The sequence below is a fragment of the Falco naumanni genome, chromosome 4 (assembly GCF_017639655.2).
Source record: "Falco naumanni isolate bFalNau1 chromosome 4, bFalNau1.pat, whole genome shotgun sequence".
Taxonomy (NCBI): domain Eukaryota; kingdom Metazoa; phylum Chordata; class Aves; order Falconiformes; family Falconidae; genus Falco; species Falco naumanni.
Genome location: NC_054057.1, coordinates 75,706,447 through 75,727,337, shown reverse-complemented (window position 1 = coordinate 75,727,337; position 20,891 = coordinate 75,706,447). Strand labels below are relative to the sequence as shown.

Sequence of the window (20,891 nt, the reverse complement as noted above, 5' to 3'; positions counted from 1 at the left end):
TGCCCAGGCAGTCAGGCTGGCAAGGGTGGGTGTCCACCTTGCAAGCTAACAGTCCCTTACTCCTGCTTCAACCTGGACTTGAAAAGGTTTAACAATGGAAGAGGATATTGAGCACATCTGGAACAGCTGCCTTTCACCCACACACTGTTGCAAACCAAAGCCAACACACCTTTGGCAAAGGAGGCTGCCTAGAGCACACACAGCCAGGGGACTGACTAGATTTCATCCACGGAACAGAAACACAGTTTCAAGGACAAGCTCCACAAACTCCCTGGCAGACTGGCAAAGTCCTCTACTCCAGCACAGGGACAGTGGCAAGACGTAATTCCAAGATGCAAGTTTTGCAGGGGGAAAACTCTCCCTGGAGTCACTTTGCTCTGGTGCCAGACTATTGCTCTTGGCATCACTAAGCCGATTACGGATTCAGAAAGAAATGCAGAAGCTGCACTAATGCACCCCGAGGTTTGCGAAGCCTCCATCAGCCACGGCAACGTGGGCTCAGGGCACAGCCTTTACCACTCTGTCCAAGTCATTGTTGCAGGTCCTGAGCGTGCTGCAGGTGCAGTCACCAGCTGTGCTTTACCTCTCGTCCTGGGTATGTTGAGGCTGGGGGGAGATGCCTCCGCTCCAGCCCCTGCCTGCAGCGAGAACGCAAAGAGGAAGATGTATGAGGACTGAAGACAAGGAGACATTTGCTGGCTTCTGTGTCCCCAGCAAGTCGGGTTCGGTACCCAGTGCTTGGAGGGCAGCAAGGGAAAAGCACTGGTACGCTGTGACTGTGTGCGACTCACAGGTGGCAGCCAAGAGCTGGGAGAGGAAAGGAGGGCATGAAGATTTCTTTCTGATGGATAAAGAAAGCTTACAAGTGCTTTCCACCGGTTTTTGAGCCCACAAATCCATTTTGTTTATTTTTGCCTGAGATGCAGGCACAGTGCTCAGATAAGAGCCTGATTTTCCTTCCTTTGGAAAACTCTCTGCTCTCTCCCTCATCTATCTCACACAGCTAAACACTCAGCGGAAAAATGTCATCATGATTCAGATGACCCTGGAAACAAAGGTAAGGCAAGCCCAGCCCATGTGACAACCTTCAATCTTAAAAAAAACAAACTTGAAATGTGTACGAGAGGAAAGATGGATGGATAAGAAAAAACCAAGACGGGCAAATCTTATACTGAAAATAAATGCACGCATCTGGACCCTCTCTGTCTACTGAAAGGCAAAATGTAGACATAGACTCCTTCTTCTTCTTCTTCCCCTCTCCAAAGTTTCTCCTTAACAGGACCGGCTTCCAGCAGCACTGGCAATCACTGTGCCCCACTCAGTGTCCCTGGTGGGATCACCCGCTCCGCTATGACAGTGGCCAGGCAGCCCAGGCTTGGCAGCGCTGTGCCTGAGCCTGCATGGCGTGAAGACCCTGCCACTCTGCCCAGGGCTGGGGTAAAGGCTCAGGAGCCAGAGCTGCCAGCCGTGCCAGGACCACTGCCCCACGAGGCCCATTAGCTCCAGTGCAATTAGCAGTTGGCCCAGGACTGGGCCATATCCATGCTGCAGAGGGCACGGGCTACCGAGCCCGCTCAAGCTGTGCCGACATTAAGGTTCCCCAAATACAGAATTCTCTTCAGGCCTCATTTCCCCAGCCGAAGCCCTGTCCCGACACCTACACATGATGCCACCTTGGGCTGTGTGTATTTTAAAACAGGGATTTGCGGAATAAAGTCCAACCCAACAGTCCTGGGTCCCTGCCTCCTCTTGACAGCGGCACTTTGTTTTGTTTGGCAGTTTCTGCCGCCTGAGTTTCAATAAAGACATTCTCAGTCTCCTTCATGGCCATGATCCCAGCAAGCATCCCTGGGCTTGGCAGGCAGGGCAGGACATAATGCGCAGGGATGTCCCGAAGTGGCTGAGGGAGCTTCGTTAATCCTACAGATCCCACTGAGTGTGCTCAAAGCAACCGGGCACCGGCTGGAAACAGGCTGATTTGTCGAGCGATCCCCTCCCTCTCCACGGTCCCTCGGTGGCAAAGCCAAGCTGCCAGACCTCCCCGCAGAGGGAAGAAACAGCTTTTCCTCAGCCCCTTACCGTGCAAAACACACAGGTTAAAATATTTTCCTTTTGCTGTGAAGAGTAAGGATGGTTTCCCCTGCAAGTGAAGTGGCTGTGCTACAGGGAGGAGCGAGGGAAAAGCAACTGCAACTGGAACTTCTCCATTGCAGCCTGAAAAATGCCAAAAGGGGCCTAAACAGATTTATATTATGGTCTCAAAGAATTCAGCTGACTTGAGGATGCAGCAAAAAGCAGGGTCGCGAGCTGCAAATTCCCCATGCAGCACCGAGTAGGGGCCTCACTTGAGCCACAGCAGTATTTCTTTTCCACCTACTCCATCAGTCCTCTCACAAGCCTCCTCCTGCCCCTGGAGCACTGCCCACCCCCTCCCAGCACCCCTTTTCCCCCCAGGGCTGCTCACCTGCGAGAAGAGAAGGTATCCGCACTCATCGCACGGCAGCATGTCATCCACCAGCACCGTGGTCCACGTGCCATCCTTGCACAGCCGCACCTGGTAGGCACCCTCGGGGCACAACGTCCTTGTGATCATCACCCTCTCCACCAGCTCCGGCCGCTCAGCCAGCACGGCCAGGGCGCTCAGGAACCTGCCGGTGGGACGGGACGTGGGTCAGTCTCAGGGGTGCACCGCCGGGGACTGCGGTCTGCAGCCACTTGGTAAGGGGTGAGGCAGAGGATGGGGTACACGCCTGGGGGTTATAAATGGGTGTGAGTAGGGCTGAGGGGTCTGATCTGGAGCTGGATGAAGCGGGGGGGGCAAGGAGGAAGGGGCAGGAGGGTGTCAGCCCGGCTCACTTCCCCTTACCAGCAGTTCCCCAGCAGTCCCTGCAGGATATCCGAGGGCCTGGGTGTCCGAAACACCGACCACTTCACTGATCGGTCCTTGAAGATGCTACAGTTGATTTCATGGGGTCGCAGCCACTGTTTCACCCTCTGCTGCACACTGTCACCTTCCGGGAATCCCACAGACTTAGGCCCAGGGTGGAAACTGTCATCTACAAAATTGACTTTGTTCTGCGAGAGCAAAAGGCAAGGAGAGCATCAGTGCGCAGCTGTGTGGCGCACAGCTCCCCGGGGCCTCCTGGGACGGGGGCTGGCCTGGAAAGCTTCCCACTGCACCCCCAGGAGTGAGCACAGCCCCCAGCCCCCCTGCCTGGCCCGGGCAGCCCCTTCGGATGCCGGGCAGGGGAGCATGCCCGGGGCCGGGTGTCTGCTGGCGATGGCACAGATGCATTTTACACATCAAGCCCAGCGTTCAGCCCCACCACGAGCCGGCTCTCCTCTCCGGCCCCCAGGCTCTGGGCTGTGACTCCAATTTGCCTTTCCTTATTTCACAGGAACCTCCCTGGGCAGCGACTGTCTCTCGCTTTGTGCTGGTGCTAAAAGCTGGACCGTGGGGGACCTTGGCTGCCTCTAAAAGTGGCAAAGCACACGAACAGCAAGCCTGCGAGGAGCCACTTGGCAAGCAAACCGTTCTCAGCCTGAGCCCTGTGCTAAGGGCTGAGCTGCCCCAGCCCCAGAGGGGACGTGCTGGGCTTGGCAGTCCTGTACCACCCCCGAGGTGGATGTTAGGGGCAGCTTTCGCAATTGGATTCAGCCAGACCACAAACAGGCAAGCAATTCCGGAAGGAGGGTGTCCCATGTCCGAACCCACCTGCAATAGCTGTTGCATATTAAATAAAATAGGATGGACTGAAGGGCAGATAATCCCTCAGGCACTAGCCACAGAGGCAGGACGGAAGCACAGAACTTCACCAAGTGGGGAACGGCGGCTTTTTCAGACAGCTTAACACAGGGTGAAACAAGAACCAGGATTCCTTTATTGTTGTTAATTAAATTATTTCAGCAAAAGCTGGCTCTGATTTAAATTAGCTTTTATGCACACCAAACTAGTAGTTGTCCTTCCTCTTTTGTTGCAATCCTACACGAACACTTTATACGTGGTGCCTCAATTAGCACTTGCAGCTCCTCTTTTGCAGAAAGGTGTTTTTCAGCTAATAGATTTCACTGTTCAAACACTGATGTGGGCCAAAAAGGACACGTCCCAGGGCTTGCTGGCTTTCTCAAAGGAAGCCTCTACCCTGTGCAGCTGACAAGCAGCCACCCATCTCATCTTGCCACACTCTGGCCTCGCACACTCACCTCTCAGGGTGCAGCTGGGGCTCCTCAGGAGCCCACTGTGCAAGGCAGCAGTCCTGGAGTCACAGCCTGTGGGCACCGCAAGCTTTCTGTCCCCTGTGGAGTCACTGCGGTACTTTTCTAAGCAGCAGAGGTGGAAGAAGCCTTCAGCCTCCCCAGTACCACGGCCAGGGTCTCATCAGGGCCAGGACAGCATGCAACAGGGCTGCAGGAGCCTGGACATGAGCCCACAGAGCTCACCAGCATCATGACGGAGGCAATGCGAGAGCTGCAGCAGTGCAGTGCCCTAGCAGCATCAGGAAAGCCTGCCTAACAAGCTAATTACCTTTATATCATGATGTCTCCCTTCACATACTTCTAAATGCTTTAGAGAAGTTTTCACTACCAATATCCCTGTGAGACGGAGGGAAAGAGAGGCACAAGAGCTGCAGGAGCAGCATCAGAGCAGAGGGGAGAGGAGCAGGTAACTCCTCTCACGCCCAAGCAGTGACAAGCCTGCTCACAGATGGTACCAGATGAGTAGCCCTGCTCATTTCTCCTGCAAGGTGATCAAACTGGGCATCGGACCTCCTTCACTCCTCCTGCTCTGCCAACAACCCCCTTGACACCGTTCTGGACCAGAAACGTGACCTCCGCTGCCACCCCTCTGGGACTTCACAGGCCAAGGAAAGCTGCTGCCTTGCCCCGCACGGCCTCGCTGCCAGTAGCGAGTGGAGAGCAGAGATGGATGGACAAAAACAGAAAAGAGAGATGGAGCCTCCCCTGGCACACAGAAAGGCTCCGCAGGCGGAGGTGCCAGAGCATGGCACAGACAGCAAGAGTCCGGGGCTGTCCTTCCAGCTCTGCGGGACACGCCGATGTGTGTTGTTACTGGGAAAGGGGGAAGGATGGTTAATCAGAGGAGCAAGTAAGCGTGATACAGTGGGATAAGCAAGAGTGCGGGCAGCACGAGACAGGGAAGCAGATGTGTGGTGCAGAGGCAGCTAGTGAAGAGGTCAGCTCTGCTCTCCTTGCAGATGGAAGAGAAAGGGTAAAGCTAGAAGCAGGGGCCATGTACCAGAGAGTGTTGGAAAAGGCCCCCTGGAATAGCAGAAGAGGGAGCACCCACAGCGGGAGCAGCGCAGCAAGGCAGGCAGCTCCACGCGACTTGGAGCAGGGGGGACAACAGGCGGAGGGGAACTTGGCCAGCCTGGCACTCTCCTCCAGGGGAAGGCTAAACAGCCTGTGAAACACCACGGACAGAAGGAAAGCTTGGAGGCTGCCTTACGTGCCAGCCCAACCAGGAGCAGGGGTGGGAGGCTGCAGGCACGCTGAGAGCAGAGAGCATGAGTATGGGAGCAGCACTGCCCCACACCGCAACCAGTCCTTCCCTCGGACCTGCAGAGCCCTTGACCTACCACAAACACTATCAGAACATAGCAGTGGTTTAGGTTTAGGGGGATTTTCAGGAGATGGCCCACGCTGATCTAATAGCCCGTTACTGCCAGCTTAGCGAGCTGAATGGGCTCAGCCAAAGCTCTGACCAAGAGCTGTGCTGGATCAGGCATGGCAGACTCCCCTCCTCAGCAGCAGCAAGCTGCTAATTCAACTTGGCTGTCTCACAATTCATCCTTCAGGCCTGATTCTACTGGATATAAGATACTCCCTGCCTACAAGAAAAGCTACTCACTTGCTTTAAAGAGGGGGATAAGGAGAATCAGGGTGTCTCTGCTATAAAGGCACCCACATCTGTTAGGATGGACATGTAGCAATTGAAAAAAAAACAATCCACAACCCCAAACCAGGATCATTCTCAACAGCTTCTCTTCCAAACCAAACATCTCTGTGGTCCCCAGTCTGTGCAGCAGAGGCCCAGGCATGGATGCACTCCTCAGACCAGGCAGAGAAAGCCTTCTCTGTACGTCAAAATGGGACTGCAACTCCCTTTCCATCTGGTCCCAAAGAGCTGGAGGCTTCCCCCAGAAGGAAAGCAGGGAAAGAGCAGTGTTCACAGGAGCGTCTTACGCCACTCAGGGCAAAAAATGTGGCCATCAGAGCAGTGTTTGAGACTGAAACCCGATAGATTGAGCCAGATACTTCACAGTGGGAATGGAAGGCACTAGCATGCACTCCTGAGACACTCACCTGGAGCCAGGGTACAGCTAAACCTCAGCTGTCTTTCCCAAACCAGGGGTGAGCCATTTGCAGCTGCAGCTGTGCATTCACAAGCACCAAACCCAAAAGCTCGCAGCTCTTGAACACTTGCAGTTGCTGGCAGTGGCAGCAGTTCCTCTGCCTGCACCCCTGCCAGTGCTTTGAGCCTCTGCCTGCTGCATCCCCAGATTTCCCGCACCCATGCACGTCGCAGCTGCTGCCCACAGACAGCAGTGCCACCAGCAAACCTGGACACACTCTTTCCCAGCCTTCCCGACCCTTGGACAGGGAAGGAGCTGTATTGACCACCTAAGAACGTCCCCTTCAAGCCAGATTTTCTCTCTTACTGATTTAAACGATCACTCAGTTTCAGAGTTAACACTCGGGCTACCTCACTTCAGACCAGGAGCGAACTGTATGGGTTGCCTTCAGCCCAGAGACTATCTTGCACCAATTTAAAATAATATATTTCAGTGTTAACAACCAGCATCCCGCTGTTATGTGAAGATCTTCTCTGGGCCCTAAGACACAGAAGGCAGCCTGCCTGTGCCAAGCAACGCCCCAGACCCACGGGGGAGGCAGGAAGGGGTCCCCCTCCAAGTGAAGCCAGGAACAAGCCCAGTTCAGCAAGCACTCACCTCCCGGCAGAAGGTCACGATGTTTTCCCACAGGGCTTTGGCCTCTCCCTCATCTGTCTGCCGCCTCTTCTCCACGTGCATGCTCTCCCGTCTCTTCAGGGGCTTGAGGCCCTTGCGCTGGGCCACATACTGCTGCGGGGTATGGCAGGCAACACAGTGCTTGGCCTTGAGCTCGTTGAGTAAGGTGCAAGCAGGACAAGCCCACTGGCCTGGCCTCTCCTGGCTGGTGGGTAGCTGGGATGGGAAGAGGCGGGCGACCTTGCGGGCGGACGGGGCCCTGCCACCACAGGAGGAGCAGCCGCCCTTGTCGCAAGCCCCGCAGTCGGGGCAGCGAGGGGACGGCTCGCCCTGTGTCCCATGCTCCTGGAAGCCGTGCAGCTTGGAGGAGCCGCAGGCTTTGCACTTCTGGGCCAGGGTGGGGTTCTTCAGGGTGCACTTGGAACAGGACCAGGTGGTGAAGTCAGGGCTGGAGGGGCTGCATGGGGTAAATCTCACCGAGTCCCCCACCAGATTGATGGTGTCACTGCCTTTCTGGGCACTGCAAGCCTCGCATTTGCCAGCCCCAGCCGAGTTAAGCAGGGAGCAGGAGCTGCACTTCCAGTGGGATGGACTGACCTCCATCTCCTCCTCCAGCACGCTCAGCCGCTTGTTGGACAGCAGCTCTTGGAAGCGGGCAGCCGGGGCAGCCCTGGCCTGACCCTGCGGAGAGCCCTTCTGCCCCGCTGCACTCTGAGCTGCAGGCTGGGAGGCTTCGGGGCCCGGCATCTGCAGCTGCGGGGGCACCTCCCGGCGGCTTCGGGGCACAGGGTTGTTCTGGAGCCCCGGGGAGAAGGGACTGAAGGCTGGTAGCTTCTGGGCCTCTTGTTCCATAGCCACTGGGCCCTGGGTGGCCACGGCGTCACCATCAGAGATGTCTGCGGAGACTAAAGGCTGTGGGGTAGAGGGGGCCATGTGAAATCCGGCAGGGGTGATGACTTCAGGGACGACCAGCGCCTCTGGTGGGATCTTGGGCAGGGAGAGCTTGCGTGGGCCGCCACAAGCAGAGCAGGAATTGGCCATCGGCGTGTTGTGCAGTGTGCAGCGCTGGCAAGCCCAGCCACTCTCCAGCTCTGCTTCGTCGGGGCTCTTCCCCTCCGAGTCCTCACTGCTGCTTTCTGCCTTGGCAGCCTCCTCCTTGGACGTGCCCTTGGGCTCCGCAAGCACAGTGGGCTTAGGCAAGATGCCGTTGATGACGGGCAAGGGGGAGCTGCTGGGCCCTGGCTCTGGGGTGAAGCCACAAACCTCACAGGTTTCCTTGCCCAGAAAGTTCCTGAAGGTGCAGCGGGCACAAGCCCATTTCTGTTCCTCCACGCTGAGCCGCAGGATGTGGTTGAGGTCGGGCTTCTGGCGGGGGGCTTCGCATATGGAGCACTGCCGCTGGCCGACAGGGTTCAGAAAGGTGCAGCGGGTGCAGGACCACTCGCGGACGGCAGCCATGGAGCCAGGAGAGTGGGAGTGGCTGCAAGAAAAAAAGACAATAGCATGAGGGCAAGGCCACCTGGTGCATGGGGGTGCCATGTGTTTCCCTGAGCTGGCATGGTCAGGACCTTGCTTCCAGGAAGGGCACAACCATCAATCCAGTCATTTCTCTGCAGACACTTGTTCCTCTGGCACTGACAATTTCTCCAAGAGCATGGCAGTGCACTGGCTTCCACCCAAAACACTTTGGGAAGGGCACAACAAACAGCCCCACAACCCTACCAACCCCGCTCTCACAGTAGGGATGCACGCCGGTGAGCAAGCACACCGCCTCTGTGCCCAACCTTGACAATTCGGTATGTCTGCAACTTGTTTGTACTCTCTGGAGGAGACCTCTGCCTTCCTGCAGCCTCTAGGGTCAATTCTTTCCTCCTTTGTCATCACTTGAGCCCACCTCTATTTCACTTTCTGTTTCTGTCTCTCTCCTCTCCTTTCGGCTCACCACCAGGGCTACACCACAGCTGTGTTATCCCACATCAGACACCAGCCAAGCAAAGAAAAGCAGGTTGTGGTGTGTGGTGGCGCTTTTACCTGGCTATAGGCTCCGGGTCCAGAAGCCTGGCCCAGCCAGCCTGTGAGCAGCAGCTCCGGCAGAAACAGGTCATGATGCAAAGCCATCAGGACAGCTCCCAGCATGTTCTGAGCTCAGGAGAGGGGAACACAGCGTCCCAGCTCCAGCTCCTGTCCCTCTTACCTGGGAAGCAGAGAGGCCACAGAGCCCTGCCGTCAGCACCAGCCCTCGGCTTCAACCTCCAGTGTTGCCCAGGAATGCCTGAAACCCTGATGGGGGAAACAGGTCCAACGCACGCCAGAGCCACCTTGTTCAAGGGCAGAAAGTTGTAATGATGTTTTCTAGGCAGGTTCAACTTTCAGAAAGCGAAATGCAGCAGCACCACCAGCTCCACAGGCCACGACAACCTCTGGGCTCGCAGGGAGCAGCTCTCCCTAACCGCAGCCCTCCTGGTGCTTTCAGGAAGGTGATGCTGTGCTTGCACGCATGCTGACAAACAGCAGAAGGAATCCCAGCCCTGCACCGTGCTCTTTGTCCCCTGCTCGGGGTCATTTCCTGGAGCTTCGAGCAAAGGTGGGGCTGAAACAGAGCTTTCTGCTTCCTTCTCCTTCACACAAGGACAAAACAGTTCTCCTTCAGGTAAACGTGCAGCACGAGCCCAGAGCCCTCCCCCTGCCCCCTCCTGTTCCCAGATAATGCAGCCAAGTCTGAAGCCCCAACCTTGAACCCAAGCTCCAGGCCAGCTGCGCTTCTCTCTGCCTGAACTGGTCCCCTTCCAAACCCTTCCACTCTGCCCTGCTTGCCCAAGACCAGGCAGGGCCAACTCTGCAGGTGAAGCCTCTGCGCCCATCCCATGCCCTCAGCACTTCTTGGGAACAGCAAATTCTGGACACTGCAGACCAAGGAACATGGCAGGCTAAATCATGGGAGTTACACCTCAGTGGGCTCACCACTGGCTCCCTCTCTAGAGTCTCCTCAACAACCAGGTTCAACCACAACACCAGCTGGGACAGAGAAGGGAAGGAAGACATTTTATGCCATAGAGGGCAGGTGCAGAAAGCTATGAGACAGTGGTGCAGTCAGTCCACAGAGGGAACCGGGTCCTGGCTGGTCTCCAGAATCCCAAGCAGCAGCACCTGCACAACCAGCTTCCCAAGGCAGCCGAGCAGACTGCATTGCAGCAGCAGGGTCTTGAGGAGACAGAAGATGCAGCAAGAACCACCCTGGGGAGGAGAAGAGTGACCCTCCGTTTGGCTGGGTACGTGAGAAACTCTCCTGGGAATACTCCAGCAGCAGCAGCAATCCAACATTTCCAGACCATGCTCCACAGCCACTGGAAGCAGCAGCTCACCCCCACAAAGAGATCAGATACAACCTTCAACTCCCTTCTTCAATCAAATGTTTCTCTAAATAAAGCCTGAACTCAAGAAATCCATTTTATTGCAAGAGAGAGCTTGAAAATTCATTCTGGTTCATATACCATGCCTTCATGGTTTGAACTTTACAAGGTATTTATTTACTGGAGTTATTTAAGGAATCTTTCTCAGCTAAGAGAAATATAAACATTGATTTTTCTGCCTGAAGTCCTACAGCTGTGAGCCACTGTACAGTCCTCTCCCCTGCGGCAGCACCAGGTCCACAGCCATCTGAAAGGGAGATCATTCCTCAAACAGAGAAAGGCAAGGAGCTGCGTGCCCAGCTCCATTAGAGGCAGGGAAGCAAATGGGGCCATGAAGGGCACCGTGATCCTGTCACATCCATTTGTCTTACTGGATGAGGTTCATCAAACCACAGGCATCAGCAGAAGGGAAGCAAAAGCTGTCAGCAACCTGTGCCATCCACATCCGTCCTGCAGCGTCCCATGCTGTTACCCACCGTACACTGTGCTGGAGAGCACTGGCTCCAAAAAAATCCACCCCCAAATGCAGATGCCACACTGCTTACTGCAGATTCAGGACCCTCCAGCCACCAGTCTTCCTGCTGCACACATCACTCTCACACCCATGGTCCCGTCCAGCAGGCAAAGGCTTCTAGCCATGCAACCACACAAGAAGAAATCACCTTGCCCTTTCCCAAACCTAACAGACAGAAGTACCACATGAGGGGATAGTGGGGTGAGCCCCATCACCAGACCTGCTTGATGCTGCATCAGTGACGAGCTGTGGGCTCAGGGAAGGCAGCACCATTTCACTGGGCCAGGCAGGAGATCCAGGCTCCAGGAAGCAAGAGAGGAGAAGGAAGGCAGGACACTGCAGTGCTCTACTCCAAGCTCTCATACCGACCCTGGGGAGGTGATGCTCCCTGGTGGCACTGTCCCCCTCCTGGTCCCTGCGTCTCCCCCATGCCACAGGAGTCGGCTCCCAACACCGTCTGTTTGAGGGACACCATCCTGCCTGCTGCTGGCATTTTCACCTACTTAACTTTCTCCACTGACAGGCTCTCAGGAGAACCAAAAAGCCTCCCAGAACGGTCATCAGCTCTTCCCTCACAGGTCTGTGGCTCCCCTTGCTGTGGCAGGGCCACCAGCATGGCAAGCTCTGACAGGAGACTTCCCTGCCTGCTTCTCCCCCGGACAGCTGTCGTACCATGTCATGGTGCCCGGCAGCCACACAACTTCCCCTGCAAGTTAGTGGGAGACACGGAAATGGGAGAGGACACGGGACACACATCTTTGGCTGTCCCACACACGCCACTGGCTCCCCAGCCTTGACAACTGGCAGCGCAGCAGACTGCAGACTGCTCCCACCAGACTCCTGCTGAGGACTGATGGACAATTCACATCCCTGCCCGGAGCACCAGACTTAATTTAAGGGTCCAAAGATCACCGAGGGCACAAGGCTGGAACCTGTCTCTGCATGGTTCAAACCCTAACAGCACATGGTGGATCATAGCAGCAGCCTCTGCCCCACAGCAACACGTACCTCTCAAAAATTAACCGGCTGAAGGAAAAGCCCAACCACAGCCTGTCCAAGCTTTATACTTCTCCCTACAAAGCCTCGCTGGCTCCTTTCCCGGCAGGCAACAAGCCTGTGTAAGGAAATACAGTTGTCTCCACCACCTATTCACCAGGCCCATCTGCTGTATGATAACACACATGCTCTCCAGCCCCAAAAAACGCAACTGAGATAAACATCGCCTGCCGCCTTCCCAGACGCCTGCGCAGGAGAGGAGCTCCTCTCAAAACCAGCTGCTCCACAGTGACCTGGCAAAGTCACCCACCCACAGAAGGGCTTTTCTTGGGAAAGGGACACTTTACAGGGATCATGATGACGCAAGCTCTCAGCAGCCCAGCAGGCTGGCAGCAGGGTTCTGCTGCAGGCTCTCTTTGGGTACACAGAGCAAGGGAAGGGCAACAGCCGTACAGCCCCTGCCTCCAGCAGCACAGCCCGGGCTGGCCGTGCTTCCCCCTGCAGCAGCTCTACCCAACCAAGACAGGGTGCACATCAGCTGGCAGGAGACACCACGTTGGCAGGACTGCCAAGTCCCTTGGCAATCACAACGGCGTAATTATAATACTTTAAAAAGAATATAGAAGGTACTGAACCAAGTAGGCAGCTTTCAGCATGCTGATCAGGTCCCAGGGAAGCTCACTGCTCGCCCTGCCTTGCAGAGTGAGGAGTGCCAAAGGCAGCCCGCTGCCGAGGTGACAGCCTCTGGAGAGGGATGCTAGCTGGTACGCCCAGGCAGCCTTCGCAGGCAAGATCCAGCAGCAGAGCTGCCTGAAAGGCCGTCGCTGTTTCCCTCTGGACACCGTTTCAGAGTGCATGGAGGTGGCAGGAGAAGGCTGTCACTAGAAGGGAAAGGGGAGTTCACTGAAGGGACATCACTGGGCCTTTGCTTCCCTCCGGTGTGCAGGAACTTTTAACCAAAGCAGGGCAGAATTGTTAGGACAAGATGGGGAAGGGATGAAGGCGGCACCAGCTGGTCACCTTCCAAACCCACTCCAGGACAGTGATATCCCCCTCCTCGGGCTCTGCTGAGCTCGCTTGTCCCGTTGCTACAGAGCCCTAGCTCCTACGCAGCTGTCAAAAAAACCTGGGGTCTCCACCACCTTTGGGTGTCATCTGGGACCAAAGGCTTTTCTGGAGCCTCACCAGAGCTGGGCAAGACAAGAAGGAACAGGGCAGGATGAGAGACTGGGAAGTGCCCAAAACCCGGCAGTTTGTGTCTTTCCTCCTGGCAGGAGCTGGTCGTGTGCCAAGCCTGTGTGATGTGCCGCCGAGCTCCAGGGCAAAAGATGGCAACCAGCCCTGGACAGAAGCATCTTGGACTGCCAGAGCGAACGGCTTGAGGTGACCTGGGCACCGGAGCGAGAGATCCCAGGGCTCCTCTGCAGAGCCCACACTGGCACCAGCATTACATGAGCTTTTGTCAATTGCACACAGCAACAGAATCAGGCTGTTTCTCTAAATTAAACTGCTCCAGAACAGCTAAAGCCTGAAAACTTACTGCTTCAGTTCTCTCCTGCAGTAAATAAACAAATAAATAAAAATCAATTGTTCTAGTCAGCAATGTACAAATCCCCAAGTCCTCTGAAAATAAACACATTGTAGCAAAATTCTCATTTGATAAATACAAGAACAAGCAATAGAACTTTGTGAAAGAAAAACAAAAAACACAAAAACCCCGAACAAAATCCTGCCTCAACTGTCTGTAAGCTGCAAATCACTTCCCCTCCTCCCCATCCAGCTGTTTCCTATTTAACTCCTCCTTTCCATGGCACTGAGTGCTCCGACCTAAGAGAGGAGTGCTGAGCCATCTCCCGTGTGGACCTACCACATCTCCAGAGCCAGCCAGAGTAGAAGATATCTGTGCCTGTGCAAGAAGCAGGTGCAGGAGGTCAGGAACCACGCAGCATCGCTCTAGCAGCTGAACTCTTAGAAGGGCACGTGGGCTGGGATCATGGCCTGCACATTATGAAGCCGGGGCGAGGAGATGCTGTTGGCTGAGCTGACTCACTCTTGCAGAGCCAGGCAAGGGCTGGGAGGCTGGACCAGGGGAAGGTTGCAGCAGATATACTGGCAGAGCAACACAGGAACGTTACAAATGGGACTTTCCACTTTCTACAAATTTCTATAGGAGCATCAGTGGAGAAAAACAGTCTCTGATTCACACTTCTCAACCCCCAAGGCTACAGAAGTAAGTGTCACCAGCTGTGTGCTAGCATCATACAAGCAGGGCAAGTTGCATAAGTATTTCCAAATCCTGCCTCTCCCACTCCTCCAGAGGGAGACAAGAAAATAAAACAGGCTTCAATACCAGTGACCTTCACCCAGTCTCAGAGGGGCTCGGGCAAAAACAAAGCATCAGAAGGGTTCTGTCCCTTTGCCCTCTTCTCCCACTTTGCACCAGTACAGATCTGCTGAGCCTGGGCAGACAGAGCAAAGAACCGCCCCCCCATGTCCACCCATGGTCTCTCGGAGGATCATAACAAAGCAAGTCAGTCAGGCGGTCCCAGGCAGGCCTGCTGCAATGGCATACACGTGCCCACGAAACAGGGCCCCCCGCTGGACCCCTCTGTGAGCAAAAGCAGCGCCCCACTTCCACAAGAGCAAGCAGGGAGGATCCCAGGGTAACTCTGTGGGAAGGGACCTCGGGGGTCTCCAGACCAAACTCCTGCTCCAAGCTGCATCTCTTAGGTCACAGCAGGTTGTTCAGGTTTATAGTCTGGTCTTGAAAACCTCCAAGCACAGAGACTACATAACCTCTCTGGGCAGTGAACTCTGCTGACTGACTGTCCGTCCTTGGGGCAAAAATGTCTGATCTTCTCCTTGTCTCACCCGACACTTCTTGTTTTCTGTCTTCCCACCACACGCTGCCTGGCTCCATCTTCTGGATGATGCCCCTGTGGGTATTGGCAGACCTACTCCAGAGCCTTCTCCAGCCTGAACGAGCTCAGCTCCCTCACCCTCTCCTTGCAGGACACATGCTCCAGCACCATGACCATCTTTCTGCCCCTCCAGTGGAGACTATTGCTACTAGTAGTCTCACAACTACACCTTTCTGGGTTGCGCTCCCGCTCCCCTTGCACAGCACCGGGGAAACGTTTGGTACCGTAGTGGTCTGAGCAACCCTGCCGAACAGGGCTGGTGGCTCGCACCCTCCCCAGGGGAGCTGCGAAAGCGCTATGGGAGCCCTGGTTGAAAAGCTGCTACAAAACACAGCAGGAACCTGCTAACTTCAAAAGCACCAACAGTTCAGCCTTCTGAAGACTACAAAGAGACCAAACTGACTTAAGAAACTCTCGCTAGAATAGCTTGGCTTTATCACCACATCTGCCACCTCATGCTGTACCAGGCACCACCAGTGCAAGTGGCTGTCCAGCCCAGGACAGAGATCAGCATCCCAGCAGACCTGGTCTATAACATGCAGGACCTGCAGCCCCCTGTATGACACAGCACTGGGATCTAATCACCCCGAGATCAGAGGAGGAAAGAAAAAACAACTTCAAAAAGGACGCCACCTTCTTCATGCAACCTCTGTCTCACACCAGGCAATTCCTTCAGCCAGGACTGGAGCTGGGGTCTGGCACTGAGCCCCCTGCTGCATGGCACTTTTTGGTCCTTCAGGATGGTGGAAGGGAACCACAATGGCTACGAACTACACAAATTCCTCCTTTTATTGAAACAGGTAATAAAATAAAGACATCTTGATCATGAAATATTATTTTTTGAGTGCTCCAGAGCTGTATCACATATTTATATCAGCTCTTACTCTTTAGAGTCAGTCCAGGACAAACTGTCAACTAGTTCTGAGAAACACAGCTTAGGGGAAGAAAAAACAGCCGAGGGACCAGCCCGCTCCATGTCTGCTTCCATGCCAAACTCACTTCTGGCCAGGACAACCCTTCTTTCTGGAGGTTACCTCCTCCCAGCACAGCGTGCGTGCTCCTGACCATTCATTCACTGGGGCAGGACAATTACATTTATGCAGAAAATAACATTTTCCACTGGTAATAACTTGTAATGAATTGAAGCACGACAACTGCATTTGTTCTGTTTAATAAAGCAATGGAGGCAGAGGAAAATCACTCATCCGGGGGGGGGAAGTCTAATTCTGCAGCAGGAGACTACGTAAGGGTGATGGTGAACGGGACCATTAAAGACCCATCGACACCCCATAACCCTCCCCCAGAAGCTGCCAAAAGGCTCAGATAGACACTACAAGCCTTCCAAGCTGAAGACGCACTCAAGTTCCTGGGAATTTCTTGATCCCATTGCACCACAACTCAAGAGGGTTCTTGCACAGTTTCCACTTTTCCCAAACTGGACACAGCATACCAGCCAGGGAGAGAAGAGCTGTGAGTTCTAATGAGAAGATCCTAGGAGAAAACTGAACTCTGCTAATGAGAAATCTGAGAGAAAACACACTGGCCCCAGAAGTATGGGGTTCATTTCGCAGTATGTTTTTCCTCAGAGCCAACAAAACCCACAGAACATGCTTGAAAACTGCAGCTTTCCCTACAATTTACTTTGTCGTCACCTCCCCAAAAAGAGGGCTTGCCTGTCTTAAGACAGACAGATGTTAAGGGTGGAAGGAGACATTTTGACGTAGGATAGGGAAGAAAAGACTTCCAAGGCAATGCTCTGTAACTACAATGGCCTGCAAAGGATGCAAGTGGGACAAAAAGCATGCTCCTCTACCCTTTGCCAGCCATGAACAGGCCAGAGGAGCTTGTCAAGAGTGAGGTGGAAAATGGGAGGAAGGCAGTGGCACAGCTGGGACAGGAGCAGATGAAAGCTCCTGTAACATGCACTGAAGTCTGGCTCTGATGAAGGAAGTAAGCAGAGGAGACTGTCACCACTTGGAGAATTCTCTTCACAGCTGAAATCCCTGGCTGGCTTTAGCCCAGGAAAAAGCAGAGAAGGTGCAGAGTCTTTTTGAAGGGATATGCCCATCTGAAGATGTGGTCACCGGACTTGCAAGCCCAATGCTGCTGCAAGAATGCAAAGTGACACATGTCTGGAAGGAGCATTCTTCACACTGGCTTTTCTCCAAGGCTAAGGATATACAGGCAGCATTATTCTAAACTGATGGACTGGAGACAAGACTTTTCTCATTCCTCATGCAAAATCCTCAAAGCATATTCAGAATTTGGAAGGCTTGCCTTGTGAGAAAAACAGGACGTGCATCATTAGCCTTTAATATACTTTAATAATATACCTTAATTGCTTCAGTGTTGTAAGATACTAGCTTTCAGAAGAAAACCAGTTTGGCTAGCAGAGCACTGTGCAGTACAGGCACGCCGAGACAAGACCATTCTCAAAGGCTCTTTTGCTAATGAACAGGTTACCCAAACCTCTGCCAGGGCAACAAGAAGAATCCCTGGGGATATGAAAGGAATTTCAAAGTATTTCAAGGAGGCCAGTGAAGTCCTAGTTCTAGCATTACTCAAATATTGTGCGGTTTCACAAGCTCTGGATGCACAAAGTTTTGATGAGGGACCAGAGGTATCAGCCTATAGAACCACCTCCTGCACCTGTCCAAGGTTATTGGGATGCAGGGCCCAGACAAGATGGCCAACAGTAACGTGACCTCTTCAAAACTCAGGCTAGAAGCACAGGAAATGTGCTACACTGGCACTCGGTCACCCAGGATCCTCATGGGACAGGCTTTGCCTCAGCAAGGCTGGCAGGAGAACAGACCACAAAGGTCTCACTGGAGCCCCAGCCCTGGGGACAGCTACCAGCACAGCCTCAGCTTCTCTCAAGCTACGCTGTTTCTCATTAAGATCAATTCCAGCCTGTTGTTATAATTAATAACCTCATCTTGCCTCCCTGCATGCAAGCATGGGATATTTCTGCAGTTGCAATCACAGTTCAAAGAAACCAATTTAGCACAGCACTACTGCTGCCATCATTCCTGCGCTCAACTACTTTATTTACCTTCCCTGTTCCTAGTTTCCCTGGTCTTTTGGGTATCTGGGGAAATTAAGAGCAAACAATACCAATCTCCAGTTACACCCAAGTATTATACTGGGTGAGGAAAATTTGTGTCATTAACTCAGGCCAGCACCATACTATGTATATGCTTAAACAGGTTCGATAATGTCTTAATACTTTGATTTGGCTCAAGGTGGTAATGAACTGAGTGGCCTCAATCCATATCTCGCCTTACTTTGACTACACAACACTGACTTTGACTAAAATACAGTGGATATTTGAACCCATTTAAGAGCAAATACACAAAGGAGGTACACCAGTTTTGCAAGTTTCTGTCACAGTTGCGTGAAATTGGTGTAATCTGGGTGTAAAAAGCACCAAGGATCTCTGCAGGTACCCTGGTTCTGCTGAAACATTTGGGAGCGCCTCAGCATGCCTGCAGCTCCCTCAAAAGCTGCTGTTTCAGGGGAAAAATCCCACCATCCTCCAAAAAATACAACATAAGCATTCAAGAATTTAATTTTTTTTGTTAAAAGCCAACAGACCAGAAAAGGCTTGAACCCTGAAAGACTGACAGACCCAAGTTACGTTGGATACTCGTAGCTTCAGCGTCTGACACACTTGGAGCAAGAAAGCACTTACAGAACAGTAGTTCTGTTCTTCAGAGCGCCTGGCAAAAATTGGTTTAACTACCTTGTATGGTTTTTTGATAATTACACTCCATCTTTGGTCTGAATAGCGTTTCCCACTTTCCCAGAAAGTTTCCCAATAAAGTTGTCAAGCAAAATTAATGAGTACCTAAAACTGAGGAAGATTCAGACTCCATTGAAATCAATGCCACAGACCAGGATGACAGATCTCACAGATCTCCTGCTGAATAAAACCTGTTTGCAAGATGGCTCATACAGGAATGCTCAAAACCCCCCCAGATTTTCACACCCAGCCATCAGAGGCCTCTGCACTGAAAAATTCAAAGACAATGAGATCTGCAACCCAAACAGGGTAAGAGTCTTGCCAACGTTATGTGGAAACACAAGGATTATGAGAGGTGCCGGAACTCAGCTTTTGGCCCTTCAGACTCATACTTTAAGCAATGCCAGGGGAAAGTTTTTCTGGAAGCAGCAAAAGGGAATTTGGGAATTATATTTTCTTGAGAGGTTTTCATGAGAACGACCCGCTGCCAACCCAAGCCCCACAGCGATCTCCAGCCAGCATCCAGTGGGTGGCAATGCCCACAAACACCAAACAAACCTCCTGGACGTTTCACTCTCCATGCTGAGATGACAGGACAAAACCCCAACCTCAACCACTAAGGAAAAGGGCTGATCCCACACCCCGGCAGTCAGGGACAAGCGCCAGGGTTGTTCCTCACTGCGCGAGGCACTCGCTGCATACACACGCCGGTGGGTGCCCCGGAGCCCCGCTCGCCTGCGGATGCTGAGAACAGGTTTAGTACAAACGTCCACTGCGGTTTCACTTCAACGGCCCCAGCAGGAGGGAGTTGGCGATTATTCAGACATTGAGAAGCCTGAATGCTTCTGTGGAAAAGAATGAAACATTTCAAACTCTGAAAACATCCCCATGGTTGGGGAAAACGACTTGGAAGGAAGGGCAGGGGCTCCAAAACTTAGGCAATCATTCCCTGCCAGGCCCATAAACCTTCCAAGCTGCCTCAAGGCAGGGAAAACTCCTCAAAAGCCTATAAAGGGTCAATCCTGGCAGACACCTTCCCTGGTCAGTATCACAGGTGAAGTGAGAAAAGGTGAATCAGGGTGCGGGGTGAGAGGTTCAGCTGCCAGGCAGCGAGGCAGGCCATAGTCAACAGCCAAACAGCTTCAGATCTGGCAGAAGTGATGCCTGCTGACCTGGCTGCAGCGTTCAGCCTCCAGTCTCAGCCCAAAAAACTCTGGCCCTTTGGACACAGCAGGAGAAGAGATTATTACAGAGCCAACACAGCCCTGGCAACATCAGCACATCAAGGACTGATGGGGTACCATCGATCCGACCACATACCCAGCACCAAATCCTCTGGGATGAGCCGTAGCACAACCCCTCCATGAAGCAAAGTCCTTTAAACCTCAAGGTGTGCCAGGAAGAGGATGGGAGATATCGGGAGCACCTTATGGCCTCCTGTGCCTGCAGGAGCCCAGGGACAAACACACCTGGAGCAATACGAAACCAAATCAGACCCCAGAGGCAGCCTCTCCTCTTGTAGTCAGGAGCCTCCCTGCTGATCTGGACAAACTGGTGAGCAGTTTAACCCTGAGTGTGTGAGCGCAACACATCACGCGGTGCCACTCCCATCAGGGGTGCAGACTTCCAAGCCTCCACTGAAGTTTGCCTAGCACAAGATGTATAGAAAATCAGGGCACATCAAGAACAACAGGGAGAGGATTTATGACCAATATGCCAGATCCAGGAGGACTGGCAAGATGCTGGGGAGAAACAGCTGGGAAGATTATATTCTTTACTACTACTATTACACCAATTCATTTCAAATCATGGCAGGTTTTAATTTAAAACACCAACAGAAATCGTGCTCTTTGAAAAGGGCACAGAAGTCGGTAATAGCAACGAACCAGAAGATCGCCGGGAAGAGTAGCACAGGGTTAATGCCTCCCTCAGAGCATTAACGGTAGCCAATAAACACAGCCAGGGAGGCCTCGAACAGCCCCTTCACTGCCCCTTCACCGAGTCTTTTGCCGAGAGCAGAAGCAGCCCAAGATTTTGCTGTCTTCAATGCATTACTAAGACCTAAATGAGGCTGACATACACCAAGGAGAGATGTCCTTTTTTGCTCCACCAAGAAGGTGGGCCACTCCCTCGGATCCAGTGTCAAGGGGGTCTTGAAGAAGTGACCTCCCCTGTTACTGCCTCTTAATCGTCCCCATTGCAGAACTGCTGGGCTGGCTCTACCACCGACCCTTCTCACCAGGTCCGGGGGGCATGTCTGCTACCCGCACCTGGAGAGTGGCCACAGGACCATCTGCCTACCCACATGGTGCCTGC

The 20,891-nt window shown here is 53.4% G+C and overlaps 1 protein-coding gene across 17 annotated transcripts in view; it reads right to left on the bottom strand.

The window, feature by feature from the left end:
- The window catches only part of CAPN15 (calpain 15), a 60,689-nt gene that overhangs the window by 6,384 nt on the left and 33,414 nt on the right, over positions 1-20,891 (bottom strand). For 16 of the 17 annotated variants that reach the window (XM_040590634.1, XM_040590626.1, XM_040590631.1 and 13 more), the window contains 3 exons: positions 6,972-8,469; positions 2,867-3,075; positions 2,465-2,648 (listed from right to left, as the gene is read on the bottom strand). In XM_040590634.1, coding sequence (XP_040446568.1) covers positions 2,465-2,648; positions 2,867-3,075; positions 6,972-8,469 — 1,891 coding nt within the window. Of the gene's footprint in view, positions 1-2,464; positions 2,649-2,866; positions 3,076-6,971; positions 8,470-9,183; positions 19,932-20,891 lie in introns of those variants that run through there. The other variant, XM_040590642.1, reaches the window with a different exon arrangement.